The 21,044-nt window shown below is 35.5% G+C and overlaps 1 protein-coding gene across 7 annotated transcripts in view; it reads left to right on the forward strand.

Annotated features, from left to right (window-relative positions):
- The window catches only part of NTRK2 (neurotrophic receptor tyrosine kinase 2), a 199,671-nt gene that overhangs the window by 75,789 nt on the left and 102,838 nt on the right, over positions 1-21,044 (forward strand). For 2 of the 7 annotated variants that reach the window (XM_036402533.2, XM_036402535.2), the window contains exon 12: positions 1,904-1,975. The exons of 1 other annotated variant lie outside the window; for it this stretch is intronic. In XM_036402533.2, coding sequence (XP_036258426.1) covers positions 1,904-1,975 — 72 coding nt within the window. Of the gene's footprint in view, positions 1-1,903; positions 1,976-11,674; positions 11,744-12,614; positions 20,442-21,044 lie in introns of those variants that run through there. 4 more of the 7 variants (XM_036402536.2, XM_036402537.2, XM_036402538.2 and 1 more) reach the window with 4 other exon arrangements.

Below are 21,044 nucleotides of genomic sequence, written 5' to 3' on the forward strand. Positions count from 1 at the left end.
TGCAGTAAAGGAAACAATGTTCCTTTAATGGCAGTGGAACTATTTGTCCCTGTAAAATATCTTTTGTGTCTTGAGAAATATCATAAATAGTCAGAAATACAGAAAAATACTTTAATATCTTTTGTTTAGAATTCTGTTAGAGTATTCTCTCAGCCAAGCAATTTCTTTCTGAATAAGCTGCCAAAATAGAGTATTGATGCTTTGTCTAGAAGCAAAAAAGCCTGAGAATCTTTCCTTAAATGCTTCAATTTTCGCAAAGACATCATACACCTTTACAGTGTCTGCTTTTTGAAAATTAAATTCTGTGACTTTAAAGTGATGTTTAAGATCTGTAAACTTGAGTAGAATGAGCTGAATGTATTTGCAGGAGCTAAAAAGTTTGGTCTAGTATAATTTTTTTGTTGGCTAAAAAATAATAAATAACATTCAGGCCATCACCTCTTCCTTTTCCTGCCTTTTAGGAAAATCTGGGCAAGATGAAGGTCAAAAGTCATTACAGGGTTCAGAGTTATCATAATAATTCCAGGAGCAAGCTTCTGGAGCTCAGCTTTATTATAGAATATTATGAATTTAATCACACTTGTTGAACATGATGGATCCAAATTTGCTCTTAATCATAATCCTGAATCAGTCAAAGAATGTCCACAGTTCACTTTGCTCATTCCACTGACATAATATTTAATATGGCCTAAATTAATTCTTTATATGTTCTATTGATTTTATGGTGTTCATAAAATGCTAGTAATAGAAACTCTGTTTCTATTGCTGTTTCTTTTTAATATTAATGCAATTTCCAAGGAAAAAGCTCTTCAGTGACTCATATGAAATATGTTGGAGGGAGTTTGTACATACATATATATATATATATATAAATGTGCAGTTACACAAATTTTCAAGTGGTATAATTTAAATAGATTATTTAAATTGAGCCTTGCCATTTGGCTGGGATTTGCTTTTATATATTTTTTTTATTTTTAGATGTTTATCCCTACATTGAATTTATAACCTATGTCCAGATCTGCTGGCTACAGATCTGCTGCCTTTGCATGTGAAGTTAATCTTTTTTCATGTTGCAAAGAATGTTCAGCACTGAATTTGCAAAAAATTCTTCTGACCACATTTGTGTGATCTCAGCCACATGCTGAGGTACCTTGGAGTAGAACAGAGGGAGATTTGGATACCTGCTGTTTAGCTGCATGGGTACCTCCTGCCTTCAGCAAGGGAGCAGAAGGTTCTCTGGCACAACAGTGGGGCACTTGCAGAAGCTTTAGGCAACACAAGTTGGTTATAGGTTAATTTCAGTTCTGGGTATGAGAAGTAGTGCCAGGTGCTGAACAAGCTGTTTCAATGTTAGGTAGTAGGGGGTTTGCCTCTATGTGATACCCATCAAAAGCAAAAGTCCTGGACAAAACCATAAGCACCAAGTAAAAAAAAAAAAGCTTCATGCAGTATGACCAGCCTTGACTCTGACTTTTGTGCAGACTATTCGTACCACAAGTTTGTCTTTGCAGGCCAAGAATATACACCAAGAAGAATTTAGCCAGTGACTGAAGAATATCTCCTTACTGCTTATCATGAAGCATGATCTTGCAATTTTTAATAAATATTTTTAAGTCATATGTGCTTCTATAGCTCTAAAACACTTGCGCAATTTATGTCTGGTAGAATCCGGTCCAAAAAATACCAATAATGACAGTCTTTCTCATGTTATAGATGGTTATGGGTGATAAATGTGAAATGAAAACAATCTAAAAGTATCACATTGGATGTTTTCTCTTCTGCAGTGTAGAAGGAAAAATAAAGCAATTGATGTAGAAATATAAACTTAAAAACTAGTAGCATTGGCAATTGGAAACCAAATTCTTGGCATTAATTGCATTAATGGTAATGCATTCCATTCCAGTTCATGGTGAAGTAAAAGGAGTTGGTCTGGTAGATCAAATATGGCTTTCATTGCAAGACTGCGACAATGAAGGTGAGAAAATAAAGCTATTCAGACTAACCTATAAAGAATGTTATTAAATAGACCTGATTAATTACTTATTCTTAGAACAGATGTCACTATAAAATACTACATATATTTCAGTCATTTTTTCAGGATGCATGTATCCTGTTATGTATAGTTGTGTATACATGGATACATACATTTTTGTTCAAAAAAATATACATGCAGTCAAAATTGTGAATAATTAATGATGCATATTATGTTCCCTTATGAATCTGGGAAATTAATGTCAGGGCTTTGAACAGAACTTGAAAACTATTTCTTTTCTATTGAAATATTTGAAAAATTGGAATGGTGTAAATAAGCGTGTGCAAACATAAGTTGCTGTCCTGGTTTTCTCATTACAAATACATTGTGAAGCAACTGATACGAATCCATTGGTGCAAGCAAACCTAGCTGTGTCTCCAGGGAGATGTTGCAAATCTTGTGTTTTGACTTTGGTTTGTGTGTGGTTTGGGTGGGGTTTTTTAATTTTTTTACCATTTTTTCAATCAACATCTTATTTTCCAGTCCAGGCAAGAATAAAATCGCAAAAGTTCTCAAATACCTTTAATGCATTTTTCTGACAGAATGTCAAAAATTGCTTTGTATTCCATCAATAGTAATTCATGGCAACACGCCTAAATAATTACCATTGGCCAAATGCCAGACTTCTGGGCCCTACACTAACAAATACTGGTACAATCATTTTGAAAATTATAAATTCAGTTGCAATAATAGCATGCATCTCACATAACTGACTCACCTCTTCCAATTAACTTCATGTAATCAGAAATAACTTAGTCCTGCATTATCTCTTAAGTGGTCTCTCTGGACAGTAGTCACAGTGTGTGGTTTGCATATACTGTATAATTTGACTTGGTTCTGAGGCAGTGCACAGCAGTCTTTGAGGTTACTTGTAATGGCATTAAAGCCAATGGGACTAGGCTATGGTCTCTGGCCCATGGGGAAAGGCATAGATTGTACCCACTGGTTTAAAACATGCTTCTCCCTCATTCCTCAATGGATGGCCCTATAAGTACTTGAAAAAAATTTTTGACACATTCTCTCCTTTGAAATGTACTGGAACATTTTATAGGAGAATGCTGTTTGTCGTAGGTCAAAATAGTAACTTACTTTAATATAGATTAAATAATTGTGAATAAAAGAAAAGAAGATACACCCCTGCATATTTTTATTTACTGGCAAATATGTGCCCTGAACCTCTTTGTCTTTTGACAAAGACAACCTCTTTGTCTTTGAAGTCTTTACCTTAGCACATGGGCCTGGAAGCAACTAGTCTTGCACAAACCATTTACACCAGAGAGATTTTGGCATGTTAACTACTGTTTGGATTTTCTTGTATGCCTGTTCCACGTCATCTTGTGTGTCTGAATTCACATGATTAGTCAGGTATGAAGGGGTCACTCAAGCTATAGTTTGCAGTAGCCTTGCTCCATGTAGGTCTTGAGTTTATTTTTTGGGGGGAGGCTGGGGACATGGGAATGAGATGGGAACCCTGTCTTATGAAAGGAAGAAAGGCAGGTGTTAGCACTGTTGCTGGTTCTTTGTGCAGTGGCTGTAGCAGAAGTGCAGAAAACCACCTTGGCCAATACCAGCAGCATCATGGCTAAAGAAAGCATTGCCAGGTTCCATGTGCTCCTGACCTGCAGTTGTTGCAGGCTGGAACCCATTTAGTTTTTGACCCAAAAAGTAGGCCTTCTGTTTGCCTGACCAAAGGAGAGTCAGGTGTATTGGTATGCCTTCCTATTGACTGAAAAGTCAGTTTGACTGTGAAGACTGAGTATTCTGCTTTTCTTGGTGCCTTTAGGGAAAGCATCAATCCTAAGGAAAAACATAAATCTCTCTTCTTTCAGATGAAATATTGTTTATTTCAAATGCATTTCAAGCATTTTGTTAACCTTAATACATGTAGGAGATTATTCTTTGTGTAGAAAGAGGGAAGTTCAGAAGGCTCACCTCAGCAATGCTACAGTGATAATTGAGCAATAGAAATACTCCTTTCCTGGTTCTGTCTCTACAAAGTTATATGGCAGTAATATGCTGGAGAGTGGTTTTACTTGACCTGGTAACAGGACAGGAATTAGGGTTTCACTTGCACAGAAAGGGAAAGGATATTTCTATTTCTGTTTAAACACCTTGGAAATTTCTATTCCTAGTGTGTCAGTGGTAGCCAGCACTCTTTGGCTGACAAAGAGTATTCAGAAATTCGAAGTTATATAACATATACATATTATGTTATATGTTATATAACATATAACATATAACATACATCCTGTGTGCCAGATGTGGATGTAAACCCATGCACTCCACTTGCAGGAATACAGTTTCCAATAAGGGAACAGTCTTATTCACTGTTTTGCTAATAGCCTGCTCTGGCAGCTATGGCAATTACACATGGTATCTATTATAGATTCATGTCTCATTTATTTGATGTTAACTAAATTTGTAATTACATAGTATCACTTAGTAAAATTGTTTACTTTTACTATAAAGTGCGTGGGTCTAAAGGTGGTAGTAATATAGGCGGAAATAGCACATTAAATGCACGTGATTTGTTGCTTCAAAAGGGTGCTGTAAGAGGTAGAACTCATAAATAAAATGAGTGGAATCTTCCCTTTTCCCAAGAACTTTCTCCTTTTCTTGGTATATCCTGTGAAGAGTGCTTCATTGAATGGAGAACCATTTTGTGTCCATGTAAAACTGAGAACAGAGTAAAGCAAATCAAGGCTAGACTGGAGTAAGTGCACGTGGTTTTCACAATGGCTCCAAGTAGATGGGATTTGGAAGATTCAGATTGCTTCAATTAGTACAGTTTTGTGCAGTATTTTTCCTTACAAATATTCTCCATCTTCTGGATGGGGAGGGATTCCAATATACTGTAATATCCAGGGAGAAAGAAAAGATTATGGAGCCTTGAAATAGGTGCAGGACCTGAATGCACATTCTACAAACTGCCTACAAGTGTATGCAAAACTTTGAGATGACTTTTCAGGAATGCAAAACCAGGCCTCGAGGTTCAGGAGGAAGCATACTGTGCCTCATCCTTCACCACCCTCAAAGGCCCTATGTTACTGCAGAGGACTACTTTAGCTAAGCTTCAGTGGACAGCAACTTGAAGGTTGTCTTTTTCCCATTTTGTGACATTGGATTTGTGGTAAGAGATAACTAGTGACATTCTTTCACTCTTTTGTCTTTTTCCCTTGTGAAAGCCATGGGTGACTGGCCACCAACTGAATGTAACTCCATTCACCAACACTCTGTGGGCCCAGCTATCCAGATGGTTTTTAACCCTGAGAACAGTGCACTCATCCAAGACACGACCAGCCAGTTTCTCCAGGAGAGTGCTGTAGGAAATGCTTTTAAAGGCTTGACTAAAGTATAGGCAGACAACATCCATAGCCCTTCCCTCATCAATCAAGTGTGTTGCCTTGTCATAGATGTAGACCAGGTTTGTCAACATCTCGTCAGAATCAACATCTCATAAACACATACTGTGTGGGCCTGATCACCTATGGCACATACATCTTAAGTTTTCAATCAAGAGAGAATTTGTGGGGTGAAATATTTGAGCCATTATTGTAACAAAATGGGCCAGTGATCTCTGGTTCTGGACTTAGAAACCTGCAGAAGACAGAGGAAGAAGAGGTGCACAGAAATCGCATAGTTTATCTTCATGTAGCATAATATTAATGGGACTACTAGAATTTGGCTCTTGGTTGTTTGCAGTCAGTGCATTATCTTGATCATTGACCAACAATGATGAGGTTTTTTAAAGAAAAATTGTTAATTGGTGTGTGGAAGTACTTGATTAGTAGTGACTGTAAAGGAAGGCAGTTGAAATTAATGAAGTGAAGAAACCCCATAATTGTTTTACTAGAAGCACTGAGTGATTATGAGATGCACCTTTTAAGAATTGTTCAGATTTCACAGACACAAGGTAAAATGTCATAGCAAGGAAGATGAAGAATTGCTCAATAACAGCTGTGAGGAAAGTAATAGATCAAAGGTGTTAATATTATTGTAAGGGAACAGTAAGCAAAATAATTCCATTATAAATGAACATATGTGATACAGTTCCATAACTCTTATTGCACTGTAACAAGTACTGCTATTTCCCTAATTTGTATATAAAAACTCTCTTTCCAGCTCTTATTAAAAGGTCATATATTGAAAATGCAGAATATTTGGAATTACTCAAGATAACTGGATGGTAGGGTTGTCTTCAACATTTGGGTAGAGACAGAATGGTTTCAAAATTGACAGTGATTCTCTTTCAAAGGGGCAAGAAATAATTATGCTGTGTCTTTCAAGTGCTCTGATCTTCCTTGTGGCTGTAAACTGATGCTTGTCAAAATTGTAGCTGTGTAGTAGCATTTCTGTATTTTACATGCATACCAATGAGTGCATTTAAGCACAAATTCTAGGGATGTCATAAGGTAAAGGGCCTTCTTTCCTAAGAGCTTTGACTTTTAAAGTACTTGCAAGAAGCCTTGAGAAAGCATCCCTTGATTTATTGATTGATCTCTCAGGCATACAGTGTTTCATGCAAATGAACTGTAAAATAACCCGCAGATATCCATTTTTTTAAATGTGTATGCATATAGTAATTGCTACACTCTTTCCTGTGAGTTGGGTTTCTACTAATGCACATATTCTGTGGTTCTGTGGGGAGCTGTTGTTAATGCCGGGTTCTGTTTCAGTGTCTGAGCAGTTGCTTATTCACACTCTCTCTTTTTTCCTTTAACTGTCCCTGAATTAGAAGCTCTGTAAAATATATGTACTGCCTGTCTCTGAGTAATGGTGGTTTGAGCTTCAGTTCTTAATGTCCTTGACTGACTAATCAATAGAAAGCAAAACAACTGCAGCACGAGCAGCAGTACTGTAAAAGTAAACTTCGGTTGGATATTGCACTGGAAGTCATGAGGGTAATGACTCTCATTGAGAAAGATACAATATTTTCTCCTTCAAGAGTGCAGAGCACAAATGTTTTCTTTTCTGCTGCCTGCTTTGAAAATTAGCATCATATCCAATGCATCATACTGGGAAATAAAATCAAAAGTCAAGATCAAACTAAAGAAAAACAGGTTAAGGTATTAAATAATCCTAGTTAACAGTGTAGAGGACTGTTAACGCAAAATATTTTTGGTCTCTAAAATGTTGAGTAAAAAGGTCCAGTTTTATCATCTCTTATTTCTAACTTCTTTTACACCGAGAACAGCTTTATGAGGTTCTATACCTAAGTATGTGCCTCCATTCTATTTCATAAACGTCTAGATTTATGAAACAAACAATTAAATAGTTTGAATACTGGCTGCAATACTGATGTTGATGACTACACTTTTATTATGCTTATTTGGAAATCTAATACAGGTGGAAGCATCCATAAAATTACAAGCCATGTATCCTTATCTGTGGAGCATAAGTTTAGACATTAGAGGAAGAGACAGTTATAGTGGAAAAGAAATCTTCATAAGATACTGTATATTTTGAAGAAACTTTTTAGCTTTGGGTTCTGTAAATAGTCCTGAGTTTAATATGATTGTGTGCTACCTTCCTTTTATAAGTAATTGGAGCATATAAGAGGGTCAAATTTCTTTACCTTGATGTATAACTTCATGGGTCAGACTATTTAGTCTCTTCTGGTCCTAGTTTTCCCATTTACTAAGTAAATTTGGTTACAGGAAAATTGGATCAGAAAATAGAGACTAATGTTGAATTCAGCTACAGAATTTTCTGTGAATTCCTGGCCTCCAAGAAGTCTAATTTTTTGTCTTCTATACATGCTTTTATCATTAGGTTAAAAAAGTAATATTTATGCTTGTCATTAGAGCTCTTAATTATATGAATTAAAAACATGGTCTTAGTATTTCATGAAGTAAAAACTATTTTTAGATGAAAGAAAAAAATTGTAGTGAATGCTTATATTTTTGTGCTCTGAAACAAAAGGCAGTATTGAGACTGGCGCATGTAAAATCTGCAAAATCCTAAGAAATGGTAGGTATTTCTTCAGAGAATTTTATCTTCTGCTGTTGTGTAGGCATTGCTCTAAGACATTATTCTTCCTTGTGCAAAAAAAATTCAGCAAAAGCTATCCAGGACTCTCTTCTCACTTTCCAACAAAAGTTAAGTGACATTTTGTCCTGATTTTGCCACAGCATTAGCCAGCACTGCTCTTTGAAGCAATGGCTCAGATCCAAGAAGCAAATAGAACTAGGAATGAATGGTTTCATTTTCTTTCCTTCTTGAAATGAGAAACGGACAAATTTTATAAGACTCCTTTTTTCAGTAATGCAGCTGCTTCTTACCTTAGCCTTCTTCCCTTCTAGTCATCAGCTTGAACTTTCTCTATAGGAATCACAGTTCATGTAAAAAGAATGAAGAGATACATGCCATGTATGCTCATTTAGTCCACACTAGAAAAAATAAAATGTACATTGATTTTTGATTCAAATGTTTAGATCAATGCCACAAACAATATTCTGAATAAACCTTATGCAAACCTTATGCAATATTAGAACAAATGTTATGCACTTGATGAAGAGAGAATATGGGATGAGACTTAATGTCATAGAAAGTTTCAGTTGTTCAGCACTTGTTTTGCTTGTACTTTCCCTTGAATGATTTGATTTACATACATGGTCTCCAAATTTATGCAACTCATATGTAATGGCATCATTAGCAAGTGGGATGTGAGTATATATAAAAAGTTTTGTATTCAGTTAAGTCATCATTATGGGAAACATTTATTTAGGCAGAGTGTAGGTCAGGTTGTTAATGACTAAGAAAGACTGACTTCAGACCTCCAGTTTATTACAACGCATTGGTATTTCAAGTCCTGTTGGAGCAAGAAGGATTTTAGGCAACTAAAATTTAGCATCTTGCTTTGTGAAGAAAGTTCAGAAGATAATCATCATGTAATATTTTCCTTCCTGAATGACTTAGATGGTGGCTTGTAAGGAACATAACCAGTGAGAAGAAGTGTGATTGATATTTTTGGGATAGATAGAAATTGAGTCCATGAATGTGCAACTATCTCAAGAACAGTCATTTTCCCAAATATGTGAATTAGATGTTATGATGCCTTTGATGCTACAATGCCATTGACTGCTAATTTTTTTTGTTGTGTGCTGGTTGAAGATAGAAAAAAATTGGCTTCTTTACATTTAAAAATGGTCATGTTTAAAGGCTCCTCTTTCAAAATCAGTACAGTAGTATAAAGGTAGTGGGTTTGCTGTTATACTTTTCCTTTCATGCTTTCCTCTCTAATGAATCGAAAAGCTGGGAACAGTTAGTTGGTGGCATTTTATCCAGCTCCCAATCAGACTAAACTCTCAGAACAGTACAGATCATCCAGTATCTGAGATACAGGTCTGCAAAGCTCATGAGATGGTCAATTGTGGTACTTCTAGAAAATAGGATTAAAAAAAAGTCCTCACTGGTAGCTCAACTAGATCCTTATTAGTAATATAATTCAAGCTACTCTTTCTATTAAGCAGTTAGGCTTAAATTTGATATTCCCAAAATAGCGTACTCCAGATTCTTTATGATGTTTGTTTAAAGACTCATAATTAATTCAGTGCTGATTTTAAAGCTTTTTGAATGAAGAACTGCTATTGGAAGTAAAGTTATCACATTTTAAACTACTTATTATTTTCTTTACTGTCTTGGACAAATTTGCATTTTAGAGAGACAGATACATAATGTTCCTTTAAAGGATGAATGGAATTCTGTCATTCCTTGTACAGGGAAGATGAATAGTTTTTTTCCTGTCTTCCACTTTCATTTTGACGTTCTTTCATTTTTATTCTTTAGTGTACTTTCCTCAGCAAGTCTGAGTGGCAGCTTATATAACAGCAGTGTACTTTTAAAACTAATATTAAACTCAGAATCTAGCACCTCGGCAGCAATTCAACCCAAAATGCTGCCTAACTGACTCCATTTGAACTCTGAGAAGTCAAATGGGGAGCTGGCATTCCATTTAGGAATCATCTTCTAAGTATCTACTGCCCATAATATTTTGCCTTTGTTAGCTCAACGTCTCCAAATAGTCAGAGATCCAGTATACAAATGAAGTTTTGTTTTTTAAAGCACTTCTGTTCAGTTTTTGCATCTTTATATTTGTCCTGTTTCCTTGCTCTGTTCTCCCAGTCTGCCCCACTCCCCACAATTATTTTGTATTCATATAACCTTTTTTATGTACTGCACCTGGTTTCTTGTTTTAGTGATTAAAGTTAGTAGACTCTCGTCTTTTTTTTTCACTTTTTCTTTTACCTTTTCCCTTTCTTTCTTTCATTTTTTTTGACTCCTGTTACTTAGTTTTTTCCTTAAAATATGTTTTTATTGTGATTAATTTTTCTGCCTTCAATAGGAATTGCAGGACTCCCTTCCCCTTGTGGACTTCTTTACTCCTGTAGACTGCTCAGTCATAGGTCTGAGGTTTCTCCCATAATGGTTGTTTTAGATGCCACTGTTGGTTGCCAGGGTTACTAAAATACACACAAATGCAACTAAGAATATAGAATAATAGAATCACTTTAGTTGAAAAATATCTTTAAATCATCAAGTCCAATCATTAACTTAACACTACTAAGCCCACCATTAAACCATCTCCCTAAGCATCTCTGGTGGTTTACAAGAACATATCAGCTTGCCTTCCTTAAAATAGTTGTACCACCTTCCCCACACCCCTGGCCTTCCATCATGACTTATCATGTGAAGTTTGCAGTAGTTGTAAGAGATCTGGTTTGTACCTCTATTTTACCTGTGTACTGTACACTAAATATTAGTTCACTAGTTGGCAACTTCTTGAATTAAAATTCAGAGGTGTCTTAAAACAGCAATATGATTTCCCTCTGACTGCAGCAGACCAGGTAAGGAATAATCTAAAAGTCAAAAAACCTTTCCCTTGCAATGATTTGCTCTTGTGTTAAAAATGTGGTATAAATGTATGTTTTTATGTAAATACATGTACGTGTCCTTTGTCTTAAGTTGCCAAGAACATATGCAGTCTCCCATATTTAAGAAAGCAAAATGCCAGGAGAGGTCTGAATGACTTAGGAAATTCAAGAGAAAAGTAGCACCCATGCAGTAGACTTAATTGTAGACTACTAAAAACCCTGATGATATTACTCCTTTTCTAACCTATAACTTCTAAATATCCTTCAGATAATTGCTTACTGTTCTGAAATGAGGTTTTCTTCAACTGATACTCTATTTTTGTCTGTGAATTAGCAGGTTCCTTTGGGGTTTTTTGGCATCTTACATGAGACCTTAATAACTGTTTCAAAGAAAAGGCATTTTGCCGCACACTTTTGGAAATGTGGGATTGTACAAACTAGCAAGTTCATCATCTGTATGTGTAATTACCTACTTCAGGGTAGAAACAAACAAGAAAATGCAATGCGCATGAATTAGTCATTGCTACTGACATTGAAATTTAACTTTTCTTGAAGCTGATAGTGTAAGTCCATTCATTGAAAGCAAATAAAGACTTGGCTCTGAATTGTTTAGATTTCTGTGGAATATGGGTAAGCTTTCAGTCTTCACAAACACTTGTTATTAAAACAAGATTAAAAAGCCCAAAAACCAGACAAAAACTACTATTGAAGTTTACATTTACTGACTAATAGTAAAACTCTCACATGTGTTTTTTTCAAATGTTATTAGAACAAGTAATGGTGGCTGTCAACAGTGATGTACATAATAACTCAACTGCATCAGATAACAACAGACTAGGTAAGGCAATGCTGTTCTAGGAAGTATTTGTTCCATTAAGTCAGCTAGCTGAATTCCACACAGGACCCTATGTAGCTTTTAAAAAAATTCTTGTCCTTAGCCAGTCAGGTAAGTTTTGGGGGATAATTTGTCCTTCATCTCAGACCAGAACATGTCCTGGGGATTTTTATGTATTTCAATCTGCCATCATATTTAGTTGTTGATTTTTAAGTTCCTCTTGATATTTAAATACACTTAATTTCAAGATAATTGACTAATATTTCTCCCAGCTCCACATTTTTCTGCCATTACAGAGGCAGTTAATGCCACTAAGTGCAACAGCCTGTTCAGAGCAGGCAGAAAGAATGATGTGCACAAAGCTAAGGTGCGAAACAAAAGCTAGAGAGGATCCTGGTACTTAGAATAAGTCTGTGGCATAGTGGGGTACCACGAAAGTAATTGGTGTACCAAACTAAAGGAAGAGAACTTGATTGTGCACATTGGTCTGTTCACATCAGCCTTGGCACAAGGCAGAGCACCTGGCTGAGGTTTTTCTAACCCATACATAGCACTGTTCCTGGTTGGAGAATTCTAGACTTACTGCATTACAACTCAATCTGAGTTTGTTGATATGTTAAAGACAAAGAAATAGCACACGTTATACATTTTAATTTAACAAATAAAATCTTTAGCCACAAGATAGAGGTAATGTCATCATTTTCATAAATTCATGCACAGTTTTTATCTAATTTATGTATGCTTTAAATGTTTTTTATGTGTATGTGTTTGATTGTCAAGTATTCATTTGTGTTTGGTCCTTTGCATTGATTTTTCTTTGACTTTTTTTCTTTTTTTAAGCATGATTTCTCACACTTTATTTTGTTTTTTTTAGGTTTTGTTTTATTTCATAAGATCCCACTGGATGGGTAAATGAAATAAGGAAAAAGATGAGAGAGGGGCTGTTGAGCTTGGAATCTGTGTGCTGCACTGTAGGGAGTGGACAGTGTTCTTGCCCAGTGAAGTGCCACCTCCCTTGGATTTTTCTTTTAAACATTGGTTATGTTTGGAGAACTATAGTTCATTCAAATCAGTAGCTGTTTTTCCAAGAGCAGGGAAAGGTGAAGCCCTGAGGCAGCTAAAAAAACTCAAGAAATTCCAGAAATAAGCTACCAGACTCTTTCCATTGCCTTGTCCTCACTGTGTCTTCCAAAATGACATTGAAATGAAATTATATTGTTTCCTCTGTCAATTTTTTTTCTGTTCGAACTTAACTGGAAAGATGTTGTTTTTATAAATAATATTTATCAAAGGTGAACTGCAAAGCTGCTTTTATTTTAATGAATTAACACCTCTGCAAAATTTCTACAATGCTTAGTTTGAGTGTGTGTGCAAGCTCACTGATTTCTGTGGAAATGTTCACATCCTTAAAGTTAAGTTCTTGTATATTTGCAGAATATGGTCTTAACTCCTGAAGCAGTAAATTGCAGAGCTGGCCCTGCAAATCTTATTATGTATGTAGTTCCACTGACTTTACCAGGAAGATGGGGAGTCTAAGTTATATACAGAAAGGTGGCAATACTGGTTGGTGTGTTTGGTTGTTGAACCAGTGCCATCACTTAGACATTCAGTTAGCTTGTGCTTACTCAAGATAGTCCCTAAGTTTGAAAAAGCACACAATCTGTAGTAGGCCAGAATGCTGATTCTGAGCCAAGAGCAAGATGAACAATGGTATGTGGCTGGTCCTTCAGATGTAGACTTAGAGGCTTGTTTAACTGTTCATATTTAACTATTAAGTATGCTTCAGAATGTGCTTCACTATACTGCAGAGAAGAGTCTACTGTAACAAGTAAAGCTAAATGAAGGCATGAACCTTTCAAGAGCAGAGCTGCATTTAGATATAGTACTAGAAATTAATTTTCATTTGATTTATGTATCAAATCCTGAGGGGTCTACTTTGATCTTTTCCATTTAGGGAATTTTAAGAAGTATGAAGTTTCAGGGTTTTTTAAACTGAGAGTTAGCTACAAAGAGTGAGAGACTAGTAGTGAAAGACTGAGGTAGATGCTTATGTTTCTGTGTATTCTGGTTAAATTTTTGAGATTTGTTTTGAATTTAACTCCTTACAACTATGTTTAATGAAATAGACAGTATTATTTTGTCCCTAATATATTTGCTTTTCATTGTTACCTGTTTTTAATTTCAGCCATTTTCACTCTTTCATTGTAACACTATTGCCTATTCTTTTACTGCAGTCTTTTAAAGCCATACATCATTCCTCTCTTTCTACAGTACTGTATTGACTCTTTAATTCTATTTCTGTGTATTTACTTGCTTTTTGCCTTCTAAGACTCTTAATCCTTCAACTTTTTTCTTGTGTTCTCTTGAGTCTGTTGCATTCAAGTTCTTTATCCCTGCTGTGCTCAAGTTTCAGAAATATCCTTATTAGTCAAGACATGCATCCACATTTGCATACTTCTAGCCCTATGTAGGGGAATACTTCCTTTCCCTTTCCACTAGTTAGGGAAGGGGAAATGCAGTTGCTAAAAATCTGTCCCAAAGATGTATTCTGCTCCCCACATTAAAGAAGAGGACAGAGCTGGAAGTCTACTGATGACCTAGGAATCGTGTTCTCTTTGTCGCCCTGCACATACTGTGGTGATTTGGGGAGGGATGGCAGCGATTAAGGATATCCATCATAGTTCCTGTTTGAAGTTAGATGTCATCAAGTGCTCTGCTGTTCCTGAGAAAGAGTATTAGGAATGTCTGCCTTTTTTCCTCCCTAAGTCTATGTCTTATAAGACATGGTGTTATTTTCCAGAGATCCTAACTTTCTCTTCTGCTTACTGACTCATTTTACCTTCCTTTTAATTATTTTCTTCTTGGACTTCTTGCTTATCCATGAATCTGTCCTCCTGTTGAAATAATATCTGATGTCACAGAGGTGATTCTAAATCAGTAGACAATCATCTAGTGGCAACATTTGAACTAAAGTCAGTGGACTTACATCAAACGCATATTGGATCATGAGCAGACCTTGACACAGTAGCCCAAATTCCAGTTTGAAGTTTGCTAGGACAAAGTTAGCATATTTCAGTTATGTGTTCACAATTTATTGCCGAATTAATGAGGTGAGAATCTGAACCCTTTTCTTTTGGCAGAGAAAAAGCAAACTTTCAAAGCTGGAATTTGGTAGTTGACTTTTGAAATATTTAATTTTAAAAAGTAGTTCTTTCTGATTCAGAATATTTATATGCATAAATATGCACAGTTATTGATTGGGGATTTTACATATTTTTTTGTAATTTATTTTGTAGCACTTTGCAGTTCATCTTTATTGGATAGGGGTAGGTTTGACCTTCAAATGTTTCAGAATGTACTGACACAGTATTTTGGATTTTATGTAATCATGGAGGTACTTTAATAAACAACTGATCTATGCACCACTGAAATATATATATATATATTTTTATATCTGTATTGTAGAATATCCTTCTTACATATTTTGTACTACATTTTGTTAGACACTCAGTACATTATTACTTGATGTAGATATTCACAGAATATTATGGATTACAGCACGTGATTTGTTACTAATAATGTCTTAGCACAGATGTTTAGTGCTTGATGGAAAAAGACTACATGTTCCTAAAATAGTTTTTTTTCAGTATGTGGACAGAGACTCTTAAAGCTAAGGGAGCTAAACTTTTTAACACAGAAATTATGATACCCACTAGCTTCTGTCTTTCAGCTTGATTGTAAGTGACATTGCTTGTAACTGTAGAGATTCTGATCTGCCCAAATGGTGTTGGTTTACAAAGGGCTCACTTAATTACAAATTCTTGATCTCCTTAAAATAAAGTGAGACTGAAACTAAAAATCATACAGGAACCATTAACATGGTAAAAATTGATGAACATCCAGGATTTGACATTAAAAAGCTTTTATATTGTTTTACTGAACAATAAAAAAGGCTATGAAATGTCTAAAGGCAGAGTTGCTATTTTTTTTCCGCTGTGCCAGACATGAAACTAAAATAAAAGCATATTTCTACAGTTCTGCTAGAAGGGGTTTATTTGTACTAGAATTTATTTTAGATAGACATTTAATATGCTCAGAGACATGTTGAGATAAGCTGTTTAGCAGTTTGATGGGCAGATTAGTTTGGGGCCCGGAGAGGAAGCACTGCTGGGCCTGTTTTGGTGTGAGGCAAGTCATGTCATCCACTCTGTTAAATAAACCTGTTTCTGTTGAATGTGATGGAAGTTTGACCAGTGGCCAGGTCTATGTTGCAAAGAAGTGCATTGTTCCCAGGCAGAGGTCAGAGCTGTGCTCGCTGCAGCTGCCTGTCATGGAAAGCGAGGTGGGAGCAGTTGCAAAATGTCTGTTCCTGAAGAAAGCTGTCTAGAGACCATGTCTTTTTTAATGGGAGTCCTGGAAGCTCACAACCAGGGCAGACTGAGGCTGCTATGAGACATTTTCATGGCAATATGTGTCTTGACTATTGTAACCTGTGAAAGGCAGTCTTCATCCTTTCCACTGCATTTGTCTACCAGCTGGACCTCTCCCAGGCAGCAGTGAAGCAAAGCATGCATTTCAGTGGGAGTAAGATCAAGATCCTTGGAAACAGCAAACAATGCCAAGAAAACCTGTAGACAGCTAGTTGAATACAATTTTACATCAAATAGTTCTTGTAGGGATTGCTTTTTCTTTTTTGACTGTTGGCAGAAGCACTAAAAATCAATTTTTTCCCTAAGAAAGCAGATTCCTAAGCCTGGTTTTTCAAAAACTATAAAACACATGGAATTTTGCCATATGAAAATGACCCATACACTTCCAAGTGGCTCTTTAAACAGAAGCCTTCATACAAAGTTTGTCAATCCCTTTACCCAGTTGTCCATGTTTAGTTGACAGCTAATCATCACCATGAAGGCCATCACTTCATTTGCATCTATTTTAATGCTTAAAAACTTGCAAATGGTTTGTAAAGTTGGAAGTTATTATCCAACAGATTAAAAAAATCACCCTTTCAAAGCTCTTTTTAATTCAGCCATTTTTTTCCAGTTAATAGTAATTATTATTAACAATAATAATATTATTTTATTATTTGAAATAATTCAGAAGTTATTAGTAGACTGAGCAGCAAAGTATTTTGTTCATGTTTATTTCAAAAGAAAACCCCAAAAGCTTATGTAAAAGTTTTTAGTATTTTCTTCTTCTCCATCATTCTCTCTGGCTTCTTCTCTTCCTTCCAATTGTTGGTGGTTCTGTTTTCTGTTCTTCAGAGAGCAAAATGTCCTACTTTTTGAGTTGTGGTAAGCTCTCTTCTTCTTAGGGCACAAATGTGTAGCGTCTTGGAATATCCTTTTGAAGGACTTTGCCATCATTATGTGATAGTGTAAAGTATTCCACATTATAATGTAGGTCCATGTTGTTTGAGATTTTCATAATCTGATCTCCAGAACATGTGTTTGTGGGTGGTTAGAAGCATTGAGCATGAATGCAACATCATAGAGTGCACAGAGAATGCTGGTGCTGTGTATTTCACGTGTCACAGCCCATTTCATTGTCCCACTTCCATAGGAATGTGTATGCCCAAACTTTTGAAGCTGGCTTCCATTTGCTCTGTTTTTCTTTTGTTCATACAAATTAAATCTACTCTGAAGATAGAAAATGATGCAGTGATTGGAAATAAATATAGCTGTTCAGTTCCACAAGCATGTATGTGACTGAACTTGGAGAACATGGTATTCTCTTTTAATCAGCCTCGAGATTACCTGGTTGACTTACTTTCATCCAAAAAAAAAGCAATAGATTGGAAGAGCCCTTGTGAGAGTGTGTATTGTTTTAGTATGGACATGCTATATACTTCTAATTTTAATAGCAACCTTCCATGACTAGCTATATTTTTTCAGCTGCAAGGAGTGTGTTGGATAAGCACGTGTTCTGGCCTGCAGCAGAGTTGTAGGCAGCATAGAGCCAAACTGCTTTCATTTTGAAGAGGGCCATTCCCCCGTGATCTCTAGAGGCAGCAAGTCACAGCAGGGTTACTAAGCAGATTACCTCTTACTATAGGAGGAAACTTGTCTCCTTGCATACATATTTTCACTGTTACTTTGTTCCTCAGCTGAAATGACAAGAACAACCATATAAAATTTCAGAGAACTATCTGATATTCGAGGAAGTAAAGGATAAAGTCATGGCTTTCATATGATAGCTTTGTCTTTTCTTTGATGTAAGCAGAGTAGGGCTCCCTTTTCAGGTATGTCTACCAAACAGAAGAGAAATCCTGATTTTTTCCTAAGTACTTTAGTATTATTTTAGAGGTTTTTTTTTAAACCACAGCTATTTCATAGGAATCACTGACTTTACTAGTGTGCAAGCATATGGGCTGCCACATCACTGCAAAAACCTAAGACCAGAGTCTTAAACAAATACACTTCAAATCTTTCACTGCCATTCAGAGCTCTCTGTTCCTGAGAGAGCTTTTATATTTCCTTTTATATTTCAGGCTCAGTTTAAAAAAAGGAAGAGTCATTAAGTTGACTTAAAAGTATAGAACTTTAACATTTTTTAAAGTATTTTTTCACACATGGAAAGTATTTTTTTTCACACATGGAAAAAAGTAATAATCTAAATTTTAGCACAAAGTTGCCTTCCACCATAGCATCTCATTATAAAAGCCAAATAGCGGGACAAAGGCAGTGGGCACAAAATGATGCACAGGAAGTTCCACCTGAACATGAGGAAGAACTTCTTTGCTGTGCAGGTGACCAGGCGCTGGCACAGACCACCCAGAGAAGTTGTGCAGTCTCCTTCAGTGGAGATATTCAAGAACCATCTGGACACAATTCTGTGCCATGTGCTCTGGGATGACCTCGCTTGAGCAGGGAGGTTGGACCTGAGGATCCACTGTGGTCCCTTTCAACCTGACCCATTCTGTGATTTGCTGTTATCCATCAGCAAGCTGTGAGTCTTTTCTCCCCCTCTTCCCTCTAATTCTTCGTGTTTAAAATCTTTCATGTTTCTTGTAACAGACAATCATTGTTTTTATTCCAAATTGCTACCATAACACTTTGCACAATCTATAAAAAATGTATTACATGAAATTACTTTTAACAGGCCAATAAAGTTCTATAATATCATTGTGTCTTTCACTACCTGTAAATTGATCACATTTTGTATTTCATTAATAATAGTGCAGTGCATTGAAAAATATGTCAATTTCTACGTTCCTCACCTGTTATCTATTGTTATAAAAATGCTATTGTTGCCTGTGTTCCAATAAGAAGTGTGATTCAACTCCTTAATTATATTTTTATAGCATCATTAATGGTTATTCTATTTATAAAGCATCCCCCCCTCCCCCGCTGCCCTGCAACTGTTTGCAGTAGTTTTATTTCTATTTAACATACTTTATTTTAAGTGTATGTATCATTACCGTGTACATTCAAACAAATGTATGTGTATTCAGGTCAAATAACCACATGTTCAGCTGTTGCCTGTAAGACACAAAGTTTTGTGTATCAGGCCATACTTCATCTACTCAACTTTACAACAAAAAAAGTTGTTTGGTTAAATATTCAAGTACAATGTGGTGATTTTCCAAATTATTTTGAGGAAACATCAGTGCGGTGATTTGAAGGCCATGTTTTGCTTTGGAACTTTTTGTCAGGCTAGCTGTTTGTTAGCCTGAGCTATCTGGATTTCTTGACATATTTAATGAAACAGAATACAAAAGAATGTTGAAGTGGTTGTATCACAGGTTATGTCCAGATTTTTCATCTTTTTTGCTTTTCACTTGGGCATGTCATATATTCCCATTAATGTGATTGCTGTGTTTGGACCACAGCAGATTGAATGTTCATTTTCTTGCTTCTAAAATGTTTTGTCATGTTTTTCTCCTCTGGGGTCTTACCAGATCTCTAAGTATTGTACCAAGTTGGCTTTCTATACCCATAGGCAATTTTGAAATTTTTCACCTATTTGAACAATTGTGATGTCCTGCAGTGTACTTTAGACATATGCTTCTTTATCATCATCCATGTAAAATATGCTTTTGGAACTAATTTGATGTATCCTCAGTGTCTAGGAGAAATAGCCTCAATATAAAGGTCCATTCTTTTTCTAGGAGGAGCTTTCAATAAGATGACTATTAGAGGTAAATTCTGATGTTGATTAAGCTGGTAGATACAATTATTTTGCAGAAAGTATGCAAACAGTATAAATTGTTAGATTCTCTAACATGCCAAGTAGAAGAACATGCTGAGATTGTGACATGTTTGATATTTTTTGGTGTAGTAATAACAAACTTGCTATTGAAATACTGTTATAGAAAGTTTTCAGACTCAGTAGACCAAGAAGTTATTACCTAGTGAGAAGAATCAAAAATGAAGTTCTGAATAAAGGCAAAAGTGAAAATAGCCTATTACACTGCCTGGGAAATGAGGAAGTCTGTAAAGGAATTAGGAACACTGTAAGAAATAAAAAAGTCTTAATATTCTTGATAATCCAAATTAGTGTAAAACTGCAAACAAGGGTTTCTTTTTAATGAACGTGAATTGCAACTTGAAAGTATTGTTGTGGAAGTCTTGATTTTATTCTTTTAAATGAGAAAAGAAGACAAAACATGTATTGGATATTTGTGTCTTGAGATACTGTAACTTCCATCTACTTTTATCATTAAAATACTTCAAGAATAAAAAGTTAATTTCATAGGTTAGTTTGTAATTCTGTTACTATTTTACAACTAAAACAAATTCAAAGATCACTTTTGAGTAATTCATGTTTCTTCCTTTATTATTTTAGTAACCAGGCTCTAAAGTAAAAATATAGAGCACATAATAAGCAGTTCTTTGTGTATTGCAGTTTCATGAGAAGGTTGCAAAAAGTCACAAAATACTGTTTGATGATACATATATATTGTCTTTCAATTACACTGAAAGAACTTTTGGCAATGTGTTTTTACCTGTTAAAAGAAAATACACTCTACAGTTTCTAAAATAAGTGAATAAGTGTGATTAAAGAAAATAGAAAGGTGCGTTTGAAAGACAAATGAAAAATTATTTTAAGCTCTTGCTCTGGTAATTTAAAATTTTAATTTAAAGACTCCCTGTTTGTTTTATTTATGTTTTTCTACTGTAGTTTTCAAATTCATATTTTATTTATATATGCCATTTTCTGATGCCATTATTGCATCTTCTGTTGTTGTTGCAGCAAACTTAAGATCTATTTCCTTAATACATTGTGACTATAATTAGTAAGATCCCAAATAGTATCTCATGATAAGTTAGAATATGAATGTGACAGTGCCTTTTATACCTGC

Source organism: Molothrus ater, chromosome Z (assembly GCF_012460135.2).
Source record: "Molothrus ater isolate BHLD 08-10-18 breed brown headed cowbird chromosome Z, BPBGC_Mater_1.1, whole genome shotgun sequence".
In the NCBI taxonomy this organism is placed as follows: Eukaryota; Metazoa; Chordata; class Aves; order Passeriformes; family Icteridae; genus Molothrus; species Molothrus ater.